At 46.9% G+C, this 11,797-nt stretch overlaps 7 protein-coding genes across 7 annotated transcripts; 5 read left to right on the top strand and 2 right to left on the bottom strand.

Moving 5' to 3' along the window:
- Nucleotides 1-92: 92 nt before the first annotated feature.
- SETTUDRAFT_162243 (uncharacterized protein) lies at nt 93-1,055 on the top strand. Its single transcript, XM_008022527.1, has 2 exons — nt 93-348; nt 401-1,055. The coding sequence occupies exons 1-2, from the start codon at nt 273-275 to the stop codon at nt 1,027-1,029; spliced, it is 705 nt and encodes a 234-aa protein (XP_008020718.1). The 5' UTR covers nt 93-272; the 3' UTR covers nt 1,030-1,055.
- A 365-nt stretch (nt 1,056-1,420) lies between these two features.
- On the top strand, nt 1,421-2,851 carry SETTUDRAFT_133220 (uncharacterized protein; the record flags this gene model as incomplete). The annotated part of the gene is made up of 2 exons (XM_008022526.1): nt 1,421-1,466; nt 1,520-2,851. The coding sequence occupies 2 exons, from the start codon at nt 1,421-1,423 to the stop codon at nt 2,701-2,703; spliced, it is 1,230 nt and encodes a 409-aa protein (XP_008020717.1). The 3' UTR covers nt 2,704-2,851.
- A 544-nt stretch (nt 2,852-3,395) lies between these two features.
- On the bottom strand, nt 3,396-3,901 carry SETTUDRAFT_30080 (uncharacterized protein; the record flags this gene model as incomplete). Its single annotated transcript, XM_008021995.1, has 4 exons — nt 3,396-3,533; nt 3,580-3,647; nt 3,698-3,816; nt 3,864-3,901. The coding sequence occupies 4 exons, from the start codon at nt 3,899-3,901 to the stop codon at nt 3,396-3,398; spliced, it is 363 nt and encodes a 120-aa protein (XP_008020186.1).
- A 1,120-nt stretch (nt 3,902-5,021) lies between these two features.
- SETTUDRAFT_30079 (uncharacterized protein) lies at nt 5,022-5,583 on the top strand (the record flags this gene model as incomplete). The annotated part of the gene is made up of 2 exons (XM_008021994.1): nt 5,022-5,526; nt 5,576-5,583. 2 exons carry the CDS (start codon nt 5,022-5,024, stop codon nt 5,581-5,583), a joined length of 513 nt encoding a protein of 170 aa, XP_008020185.1.
- Nucleotides 5,584-5,718: 135 nt separating this feature from the next.
- SETTUDRAFT_162242 (uncharacterized protein) lies at nt 5,719-7,214 on the bottom strand. The gene is made up of 3 exons (XM_008022525.1): nt 6,884-7,214; nt 6,022-6,833; nt 5,719-5,950 (listed from the first exon to the last, which is right to left on the bottom strand). The coding sequence occupies exons 1-3, from the start codon at nt 7,120-7,122 to the stop codon at nt 5,829-5,831; spliced, it is 1,173 nt and encodes a 390-aa protein (XP_008020716.1). The 5' UTR covers nt 7,123-7,214; the 3' UTR covers nt 5,719-5,828.
- A 686-nt stretch (nt 7,215-7,900) lies between these two features.
- SETTUDRAFT_133214 (uncharacterized protein) lies at nt 7,901-8,802 on the top strand (the record flags this gene model as incomplete). The annotated part of the gene is made up of 4 exons (XM_008022524.1): nt 7,901-8,075; nt 8,138-8,262; nt 8,334-8,520; nt 8,583-8,802. The coding sequence occupies 4 exons, from the start codon at nt 7,901-7,903 to the stop codon at nt 8,690-8,692; spliced, it is 597 nt and encodes a 198-aa protein (XP_008020715.1). The 3' UTR covers nt 8,693-8,802.
- A 936-nt stretch (nt 8,803-9,738) lies between these two features.
- Nucleotides 9,739-11,184, top strand: SETTUDRAFT_178050 (uncharacterized protein; the record flags this gene model as incomplete). The annotated part of the gene is made up of 3 exons (XM_008022523.1): nt 9,739-10,404; nt 10,470-10,922; nt 10,993-11,184. 3 exons carry the CDS (start codon nt 9,742-9,744, stop codon nt 11,182-11,184), a joined length of 1,308 nt encoding a protein of 435 aa, XP_008020714.1.
- Nucleotides 11,185-11,797: the final 613 nt, after the last annotated feature.

Raw genomic sequence — 11,797 nt, 5'->3', positions numbered from 1 at the left:
AGCCGCATGGCTAGCCTTCCCGAAAAGCTGCCGGACGGCACATCCCCCGCCCGCCTTTCCCCTCCCCCCAACCACAACCCCCCAGGCATCCAGCATCCCGCATCCATCCTTCACCCCGGCCCGTCCCCAGCACCGCGCGCTGTGTCAGCTGCTCAAGGCATCGCAGTATACAGCCATTGCGCGCCCCGCGCCCTCGCCATGTGACGGGTACTCTACTCGCTGCGCCCTTCTCACTGCAAATGACAGCTCAAACTCACCATGTGCTGGCTGGCATGATGGCAGCGGCAGCGGCGGCGGCGGCGGCCGGACTGGCGTTTTGGTACGACTTCAAGAGCTGGCAAAATTTTGGTAACAAGAGCCTGTCGCCGAATGCAAAAGTCGGATGCTGACGTCCTCCAAGGCACAGGCGGCACCCCCCCAACACTGCAAGGCTACCTGAAAATCAGGCGCTGGGGGCTCTATCTCCTCTACTCTCGCCAAAACCTCTTGGACGCCTCGCCACTCGCAGACTCGGGAGCGTCGTACATCAGGCCAGACAGAGTGTCCAGCCGTCCGGGGCGTCGGCCCAAGCTCACGCGTTGGACTCTTCCCCAACGCCAATTCCCAGAGACCATCACCGCCGGTGCATCTGCTGCGCTTCACAGTCTGATGCAGGAACTTGCAAGCACTGCACCCTACTCGAGCTACATGGAGGCTGCACCGAGCAAGACAGAGGGCGGCACTGGAACTGCTATTTACGTGAAACAAGACGTCAAGACCATCAACTCAGTCGCACACAAAATCTTCTATGAAGTCGCCCATGTACACCCCGCTGAGAACTCGCTGCATGTATATGTTAGTCCCAAAGATGCAAAGCTGATCATGGAGCGGGGGTGGGGGCAGCGTTTCCCTGTGACATGGATTGCGCCGCCCAGTTGGATCATGGTATATGCGCCGCGAAACGAGCACGAAGTCCAAGTTGTTCGGGAAATTGTTAGGGCTGCCATGTGCTATGCCGTGAGCATGGACGTGGACGAAGATGCGCAATGAGATAGCTGCTACAAATCTACCCTCACAGTTGAGAAAACAAGTCTCGGAGCACCATTCCTTCAACATGCTGGAAAAGACACTGCGTCTTGGCCAACTTAAAGTGCCTGCACTGGATCCTGTGTCGGAAATCAGGAAGAGGAGAACCGACCTGGACTGTCCTAGAACCCATCTCCAATGCCGCTTACACCTGTGCCCCCCATTGCTTCCGCATACACTAGTCGATCCGGCTCCAACGCCATGGTCCGCTAGTTACCATGGAATTACTGCTATAACTGCATCGTCCCCTGCACGACGCCTTCGTAGTGCCACCACCCCTCCCAGGCACCCCTCATTCCGTCATTGTGCGTAACCTAGCCGATAACATATTGTGCATTGATCGACGTCGCCCGCCATGGGGAGCATCGACCTCACAATGAAAGTCATCATCATTGGAGCAGGTAATGGGCCACCGTGGTAGTGGTAGTACCTCATCTCTGCTGACACGCCCAAGGACCTGCAGGTTGCGCGCTCGCACACGGCCTCAAGAAATACGGCATTCCCTTCAATATATACGACAAGGGCGCAGACGTATACCGACACCGCCATTGGGCCTTCACTCTTGGCTGGGCTCGGCCGTATCTTTTCGACCTGATTCCCGAAGAACTGAGCGACCAAATCAACTCATGCCAGGTAGACCCGTACGTCGACTGCGCAGCCATTGGGGAAGATCGCATTGTCATCTACAATGGTCAGACACGAGAAGAAGCCTTTGCCTTCCCGATTCCCAAGGCGCGAGAAATCAACATCCGCAAGTTGCGCGTGTTGCTGGCGGACCAACTCAATGTGCAGTACAGCAAGAGCTTCTCGCACTATGAAACGAACAACCAAGGCCGTGTCAAAGTCTACTTCGACGATGGCTCAACAGACGAGGGCGATGTGCTCATAGGCATCAACGGCGCCATGTCAAAAGTCCGCCGTTGCCTGCTCCCTCGAGAGGGCAACATGGATACGTTGCCTTTCGCCCTCATGAACTTCAACGCGTCGTACACAGACGAGCAAGCCCGCTTCATCAAAGAGCGGCTTCACCCTCTCGTAGATATCGCCATCCATCCATCTGGCCATTACATCCGCGCCAACGTGCTCGACATGCCCGACGAGAACGATGCCAGCACCTGGACATTCCAGATTCTGTCCACTTGGCCACTCAAATATGTCGAGGACCACGACAACGAAGGAGACCGACTCAAGAGACTGAAAGCGCACGTACAAAGGGATGGCTGGGCCGAGCCTTACAAGAGTGCCATTGAGTGGATACCAGAGGACACCAACGTGCTGCGAGACCAGCTCAAGATTTGGAAAACGGTTCCGTGGAACAACCAAGATGGGAGAATAACATTATGTGGCGATGCAGCACACGCCATGACATTTCACCGTGGCCAAGGTGCAAACAATGCGTTTTATTCTGCACATTGCCTCGTCGAAGCTCTCAAAAGCGTACAGTCTGGGACCGCGACTCTTAAAGATGCAATCACAGCATACGACGAGAAGATATGGTTACGTGGTGCCAACGAGGTCCAAATTTCCAAAGCGCAGACCTTCTTTACACACGATGGTCTTGACAACTTTATTAATAGCCCCGTCATGAAGTTGGGAACAAAGCCGAGCCATTCGGCCAAGAGTGAGGGATACGAGTAATTCAAAACAAAACATATGTAATATATTGTTGCACAGAACGGTATTGGTCTATTGAATCTAAACCTGGAGTACGAAAGTTAACAACAAGAAACATTTGCAAATCATCGTAAATAATAGCAGGGCTACAGGAGAGGAACCCATTCTGAGCAGATTACCAACCGTTTGTACTATAGTGTTTATAGGATAGTGAGCTTTGAAAATATCCCTGCAGCTTGAACCGTTCTTCGCTAATCTTTTCTATTTTGTCACTGTCCATACTGCTCAATGTGCCATTACCTTGACGACATGATATATTGTCTGTGGTGCAAAAAGGCTAACCTTTCGCACCATGCAGAAGGTAGAGTAGATATATCCCAACATTGTCATTTTATATTTTTTTGGAAAACAAAAGAGCATATATCAGCACAATATAGGCTATACCGGATCACATCTATTATTCCGTTCTGGGTAATATTCCAAAGCCCCAAATTACTAAAAGCAAACTCAAGCACGAAGTTGATTTTGACAACAGCATATTCACTCAAGAAGAATACCAAAGACGAAAGACGACCCTATAGCATTGTATAGTAGGTACAATAAATGAGTTCATGTAGGTATATAGCTCTAAAGAAAAGAGTACAAGCTATACCTGCTAATGAAGTTATGGTAAAAACATAACTTGGACAGCCGAGCATTCAGGCTATGAAACTAATCTAGCCAATGCACATGACGGTGCGGTCTGGATTCCATTGAAAACCTCCACAATCAAAACAAGTACTATCTCCTGCGCCATAGGACTTGCATAGATTGTAGAAGGTCGTTCCATCAATTTTTCCATTTGGTAGTTTTAGCTATATAGTATCAGCAACAGGCTTAACAGTATTGATCTGAACTTACATATCTACCCGAGAAGCGAGGTCCGTAACCATTGGGCGCAGGGATCCAGAGTTCATTATTAGCTTGACCTGTTCTGCTTAGTTCTTGTCTACGTGAGTGCGAGTCTTCAAAAATATACCATATATATATGGTTGAGCGCAGTCTTCTGCAATAAGATCTGTAATGGCAAAATAGATTTGTGTATTGGAGTCGTATTGGCATGAGCAAAAATCATACTCCCGGGCAGCTACAGCAGACCTGCTATTATAAGTAAAAAGATAAACATTGATTAAGGCGCGTAATACCAAAAGGCGGGGAGTAACAGAGTGATATGCAGATACATATTGAAAGTGAATAGTAGAGGATAAGTAAAATAGATGAAGTAAATGTCTAAGCGAGTTTAAACATAAGAGTAAGGAAGCAGAGAGAGATATATAGAAGAATGATTATTCACAAAAATGAAATGATTTCTAGGCAGTACCCATAATAGCTTAGTGCTGAGAAAGATCACTTGTGTTACAGCGCTAGTCGGAGCGGTTAGCACGCGCCCATGAGCTGTAGATCAAATCTTGGTGTAGTCCGAGCACCCGGATTCTAAATGATTATCACAACACTGTTCTTTGTAGCTCCTTAAGCTCTACGTTCTTAATCTACCCTCTGCTTACTATAGTAAAGAAACTATCTAAGAGATCGGTTTTGATCGATGCTGTAATCTCTATTCCCTCCAACATCAAAACAAATTCAAATGAAAACAAGGGAATTGTGTCTTAGGGCTTACTAGTGGAAAAATCCCGCAATTTAGGCCAAATTCAAGTGAAATCTTCGCAACCATCATCTGTAATACTATTAGTCAAAGCTCAAGCTAGGCAGTGGTCTTTCTTTCAGAGTTTAACGCTAAGGTAGGTTCTCTTTATTGACTTACATTTACTATGTAGAGTCTATGATTGTAATATCAAACTCGTAGATCTACTTGGAAGCTCAGCATTTTATTAATTTTCTACAGAAAAATGAATACTGCACTTATACTTGTAACCTTGTATGATAAAAACAGTCATAAATAGATGCGTCCAATAAGTGGACTTTGGCACTAATAATGATATTAGACTATCGAGCGATTTTTTCATGTTGATATTCACACCGAGAGTAGAACCGAAAATTTTAGCGTATGAATGACGTTGGACTGTACAATCCACTTTTAATGTCTAAACTTTTACTTTCATTAATACTTTACGTAAAACCGATTTTTGGAAATGATATAAGACTGTCGAAGACGCTTTGATATGAATATTTGCACCGAGATAACAGCCTAAAGGCCTAGTGCGAACAGGGGGAGAAGGAATGCAAATAGAAAGTGTTATCGTGCTTTGTGGAAAACATGTATATAAGCTATCTGTTCTTCTCTTTTCGCTTCACACAGAAAACCTCCTATCCACAATTACACTATCCTCACACTATCTTTTCCAATGTTTTGGTTTCTCCTTTTTCTCATTTCACTGGCGTCCTGTTCACCTACCAAGGACCTGGTCAAGCGCGGCCTCTCATGCGATCTCTTTCCATCCTCTTCGGCGGATCTACCCGTATTTCATCTTAATGTTGGAAACATGATTAGGCAGAACGTCTTTCCCGTGGATCATACACCATCCCTTCAAGAGCTCCCTCTTCGTACATGGGCCTACTCAGGACCTGGCCATCATATAACTTTTAGAGCCTGGAGATCGGCTGATCAACAAGGAGAATATGGGTCAGGCTACTGGGCAAATTTCGAAATCCAGGTCACCGCTCCGCTGAGTTTGTTTGTCAATTTTGCCGCCCAGTCCAGAAGGTCGGGTTCGGATCCTGGGTTATCGCAGATAAGTAACAGAATCGCGGAGGGATCAGGCTCAAGTCTCTATCCACGCAGAACCACATACAGCGTCTACGTTGGCAATATTCATCAGAATGTCGGTTTTACTGCTACTGGAAATTGGCGTATGTTTATTCGTTCAGTTTATTCAATACTCTACTGATACATTATTAGGCCGATAAATTACCAAGCCTAGACGCATTGTTGAAACTTGTGAATTGGTCTAGATCGAGACTGTTTCGACGGATACTTCGATTACGTGGCACAGAGGCAGAAGGCATGGAACTAAGTGCCATGCGGAGAGGTCTTTTGAGCGAATATATCTCCATTCAATACGGAAGCTACATAGGGGATATCAAAATATGGTCATGGATTTTCTCCTCTGTAGTCAAAATCGTGGGCTTGCATGTCTAACAACTAAGAGCTGTTATATGTACTGATAGCAGAAAGGGCCATCAATCGTGGAAACCAGGTCGCCAAGCTTTTGTGGGGTTCCCAGTATACCAAAAGGCATGATGGTATCTAGCGTAGCGTTGGCACTTGGAGGGTCTATAATGAGTGTGTTATTAGTAGGTGTTGTACAAAAACATTTGTATTCAATGGGCAAAGGGAAGCCTCACTATTGTGTGCGGTGACCGTCCGACCAGTCTGGTATGGCCTGACGCTGGGGTCGTGACTCTGCCACATGGTCCAAACACGGTCGACCATACTATGGTGTAGCCAGAAGATTGGGTCACTCGAGCTGGCGTACTGGTCCGCCATCATACCACCTACACCAAAGTGGCCAGCAGCGTGCAGGCCCTTGAGTGCTTCCAACTTGACGTCAAAGGACGTAATATCTGTCGAACCCGTAATGAGGTCGACAACGTCAGTAGGTTTGCTATTGTTGTTCCACTCAGCCGAGAAATCGCGATGCAGGCAGCGGGGGTTGTAACCCATGCCGTTATTGGGGCCCGCAGGCAGCAGAGCAACGGGACCGAGGTTGATGGTGAGATTGGCAAATGGACCCGCTTCGATGCAGCCCCCACCCGTGCCTGGGTTGAGTAAACGGGTAGATCCTAGAGCGGTGTCGTTTACCGGCCCGTGTGGGATGACCTTGCCATTACTTCCCATGGAGTACGGAGAGCCATCAAAGACAGGTGACTTGGTGAGGTCGTCCCAGTTCAGCGTCCAGTCCCAGTAGGGTTGCCCCCCCTTGTAGACGCACTCATCACGGAGTGCCTTCTCGTACAACCAGGTATAGTAGCGATGCCATACAAGAAACAAGCCGCTGTGATGGATGATGGGGGCGTAGGTGATGTGCATAGCGGTGAAATCATCGTAGCGGCTCCGTGCGCCAGGCACCTTGTCTGGCGAGCTCAATGGAGGCAAATTCATGAGACATTTTACTGCATCAATGTAGTCCCTCCTCTCACGTACAAGCATGGATCCCCTGATATGAAAGTCAGCATCATGTCCCGGAACCTATCAGGTATGATTTACCACTCTTGACGGTAGATGATATTATCCGCCGTGCAGTCTGTAGTGGCTGTGGTACCATTCACAGCTGCATTGCGGGCTTGGAGAACTTTCGCCAATTGTTCGTTAAGAGTCTCTTGCCATGAAGCCAGCTGGTTAGATGCTATCTTCTGGGGATCAAGGGTGCTATTGAAGCTGTATGGAGCGGCTAAAGCTACTCCAAGGCTGTACATCAGCCAAAACGGGAGGATTTGATGTTTCATAATGTATTACAAAGATCTAAATTGAAATACAAGTGGATAAATTGCGGTCCAGAATGCAAGTATGATAGAAACGATGAGAGGTTCCTTGCAAACGACAATTGAGGCAAGAAAAAGATTGTTTTCCTTCAAGAGGTATATAAGTACCTTGTTTGCAATGAGGCGATCCCTTACCTTCAGCTACAGACTTAATATGATCATTAAATCGATATTAATAACCCTAAGCCAACCTAGCAATCCCAACTGGGCTGTGTCAAGTTGTAATTGACCAAGCGGAAGGCTGTGCCTAGGTTGGATTTCAGCTGAGGCATGATGTGCGATGGTGGCGCAACTAACCCGATAGCAGAGACTACCTAGTGTCCCAACTACCGCCGCCAGCCTCCAACTCCAAGCAAGCTTCCACTAGTGAACTAGGATATATACCGCAACCGGTTCAATTATTCTATATTAAGCATTCAGGCACCTATGTTTAACACCAGAAATCAGGTCACATTCCCAAGATGCTTGGCTTGGTCTGTGAGCCTACGTAGATCGTGGCTGAAGGCAGTGCAGCCCAAGGCAAACTCCGCTATGCAGGTAATCTGTACGCCTCTTTTGGTTTGAATAAACTTGATCTTTCAATCTTCTCATTTGTCTATTTCAATCAATTTCGCTTGAATTGATTTTTCTTGGGTGTCATCCTGACTGTCATCTTGTCGAAATCCTGACTGATTGTCCAAACTCCACTTATCTGCACAAACCTAAAATGGTTATCACCAGTACCCTTCTCAGCCTTGCGCTGATGTTTGGAAATGTCTTTGGCACTCCAGTTCATAGCGATTATTCTTCTGGGGCAAAGTGTGCGACAAACTCTGGTAGCAACTGCGTCTGCCCTTTGGGCACAGATTACTCGGAATCTGCCACGTGGGCAGTTGTTGGTGCTCCCGTCTCGGATGTTGAGGCTCTCATGAACGACTGTAAGGCAAGATTTCATGTCAGTGCAGATATATCTAGGCAAGATGTTAAGAATAGTGCGCAGTTCACAAGCCTGCTTGGCGAGGATCTCTCCCTTACAAGACCGAAGGCCCCAATAATCGCCCCGGCATGTCGAAGCGCACTTCAACATATAAGACGTTGTTGGGAATTTTCAACTTTACTGAAATTGTCAGTTTATCTTTGATATTTCAATTATACACCCTTTTATGGACTAAGAGTTAACTTTGGGTTTCCAACAGCTTACGAAGTGGGAGAAAAAGCCCAATGGCTCTTTCATTCAAAAGCTAGAATATCTAGAAGCGGTTGGGAATCTCACCAGTAATCCCTGGGGTGGGTACTGGATCACTATCACCGGCGACTATGTTTTCGGAGACCAAACGCTGATTCAATGGAGCACTTATCTCTGCTCAAGAGGAGTCGTTAACGGTACGCTGACGCTTGCTACCAATAACAGAACGTTATAAAGCTGACTTTCGGGTGCCGAAAAGATTGGGCAAAGCTACATGAGGCTTCGTTCAGGAATGTGATTGATATCCTGCGGCCTAAAACAACTGGGTTCAACGTTGCCCCTTTCTCAGTCCCACCGGCTTTTTCTTAGGAGGCAAGGACTTGATTTGCATACTCTCTGAGACACCGATGAGACTGAAAGCTCATGATCGGTATTATGTAGTTCAAGAATACCTCACTATTCTGCCAGATCTATTAGTCTTTGTTAGGAAATGCATTTATCTCTTTATATTCTTGTAGAGTTTTGCACGAGTCCATGATTCACATGCACGTCGTAAACAAAGACCATGACATCTTAGTCGCTGTTGGCATTGAACTGACCAAGCAGTATCTGGAGATCCTCTTTTTACAACTTGCATTGACTCTGTGGCTTTCCAGATCTTGGTTGTCGGATTTGTCGACTGTACATAGGTGAGGCTGACGCGCGAATTCTTTTACGGTCACCGAGATACCCAGGGATCAGGAGAGTGCCGCAAAGCTGTAAAACCTGTCCCACTCTAGTTCTAAGTATGGTGTGCCAAGATGTCCTAGTTTTGCGCCGCACAGCCCCATGAAGCTTTCCGCAGCACCGCGCACTAGTACCTTGGCCGCAATAAGCATTTAGAGGAAAAACAAGCTCTACCTATCCTTACCTATAGCCAAGCCATTTCGCCAAATATACCGAGCTGTGAAGAGAGGCTGTGAGCTGCATCAGGCATCTCATGCCATTGCGTGGTCAACCCAAGCGTGTCAATCAGCTTGTATCAGCTTTCTATAGCTCAGCCTACTATGGCTTGCAATTTTCAACAAGGAATCATGATGCTCGAGATCTTGAATTAGAATCAACACCACGCTGCGGTACCTCGCCACTTGCATTGAGCGTAGTAAGGTTTTGAAAGGCGGCTGCGCCTATGATATCTCGTACGCTATAAGTAAAACGTAGCTGCACATCTTGACCCGAGAAATACATTTGTGAACAAGAGAAAAATCGAAACCCACAAAGACATCATAACAATTCCACTTTTCCTTCTGCTTCTGGATATTTCTACCGATTAAATCAGCTTCATTTGCCCGTCTCCACTTCTAAAAACCATGTTTTCCACTACCATCCTTCTCCTGTCACTTGCTGCTGTAGTCTACAGATTATGGCAAGCACTCAAAATGACAAATCGCACCAGCAGCAAGACAGCTCCTGAACTCAAGGCCCTCGACAGGAGCCATGAGACTGGAGCAGCCTTGTCCAGATTGGTCGAGGCTGATGGCGCTGGCAGCTGGCCGCCAAGAGCCAATCACGGCAACTGGCCTATTGAACTTCTCCCATACCACGAGATTTACATGGATATGGTCCCTTTCTTGTCCTCGGGAAGCCCTTCGCTCGACGACAACGTGAACATTGAGCGTCGGGATCGGTTCCGATCGCTCATGATTAAGAAAGTAAATGAGCGTGTTGATATGGCCCGCGTCCATGGAATTCTTACGTCGATCGAAGCTGGCGACTGGAGTGGGTGTTCTCGCGAAGCTTACAATGGCTTTTATTGTTGCATCGGTGTTTTGCGTCATGCCTACCGCTGGGCAATTATCCCATCGGTCAAGGTTGCCCAAGAAGAGAAGATTATTGATTTCCCTGCCCAAATCGACATCCCGTGGGTGTACCTCCAACGAAAATTTGGGTTCGAGTCTGATAGCGGCAACAACACATCCAACGTCCTGCATAACTTCAATGACAAGGGCGAGCGGGCATATAAAATTAACCAGGATGTCTCGGAGATTGTTACAGCAACCGAGGATGCATTCTTCCGCATTTTCTACGATGTAGAAGTTATGGTACGCAGCGATTTTCAACAGTATGAATTACCGCAATATGGAAGACGCTAATATAAACTTGATAGGCTTATCCAATGTATCAAGCTATGGTCGGAGCCAACATTGCCTTCGAGCAGGGCAATAAAGTAGAATGCCTGAATCATATGCGAGATATTAACATCCAGCTACGCCAGCTCCTCAAAGTCTTCTACCAGAATCTTGTCGAGTCTCGCGTGGCCAAGGGAGTGTGGCTCGGCTACTGCCAAAGCTTTCAGGCCTGGGGAGCTGGAAGAATGATCGACGGCGAATATGTAGAGTTCGATGGCGTCTCTGGAAGCCACAACCTCTGCTTCATGGTCATAGATGCCTTCTTGGGAATGGAGAGCTATATGACCGAGCAAAACATGCGCCGGTACATTCCCCATAACCAACGAGCGATGATTGCGACGTTTAGGAAGTACTCGTTCTTCACAAAGCTCCAAGCCGACAAGGACAAGGAGATTTCAGACGAGTTTTGTAAGATCATTCAACATCTGAATGTATTTTCTATTCCATTTTCCGGGTAACCGGCACCACATCGGGCTGCAGATCGCTAATATGACGATACAGGTATTTCGCTCAGCTCATAGAGCTCGTGTAATGCCATATCTAGCACAACCAGCCCCAGAGCGGATAATGATGACTGCTGGGAAGTCGCTCAATGAAGCTACCAACGACGCCTCGCACCTGGAAATTTTAGATAATATGCTTGTTTCAAGGCTGAAAGACACAATTGTCATGGCGAAGCAACTGCTGGTATAGCGAGCTCCCTTCCTTAGACAGTAGAGTGATAATGGCAGACTCTGGTTGGGACCTTGATTGAGATAGAAGGGGCATACAGTAGAGGATATTGTGTTCGATTAGATTTTAATGAATAGATACCTATAGAGCAATGTGAGCTGTTGCATTGTCGCATTCCACATGCATGTCGTATACTCAAATTCAGCAGCTGCTTCCATTTCAATTATTTTCAAGGACGCTCAAGATCTATTAAATAATTCAAATTCTTACAAAAGATATGTTTCACTGCATCATCGATCTGCCTCTATGTTATTGAGCCGGGCCGTCTAGAGAATGAAAACACTCCCTGATTGATATTGGGTGCCTGTGAGCCTAACGTGGTGCATGTCAATACCTTGCCTCACGCGGCGAAAGCTTGGTATCAAGTGGGTCGATCAGTGCGGCTGAAAGCATTAGAGTTTCGGAACTTGCCTTACATATTATTATTATTATTCTAGTTTAACGTCCTTTTTCAGCCCGAAGGGCTATATAAGACGTGTAGGGTTTTTAGGCCTACAAGTATCTAAGTAGGTTGTTTCTAGCTACGATATTTAGGAGGGGTTTTAACTAGATGAAGGTGAGGCTCGTAGCCTAT

The sequence above is a fragment of the Exserohilum turcica genome, assembly GCF_000359705.1.
Source record: "Exserohilum turcica Et28A unplaced genomic scaffold SETTUscaffold_1, whole genome shotgun sequence".
NCBI lineage: Eukaryota > Fungi > Ascomycota > Dothideomycetes > Pleosporales > Pleosporaceae > Exserohilum > Exserohilum turcicum.
This window is presented reverse-complemented; position numbering and strand designations above follow the sequence as displayed.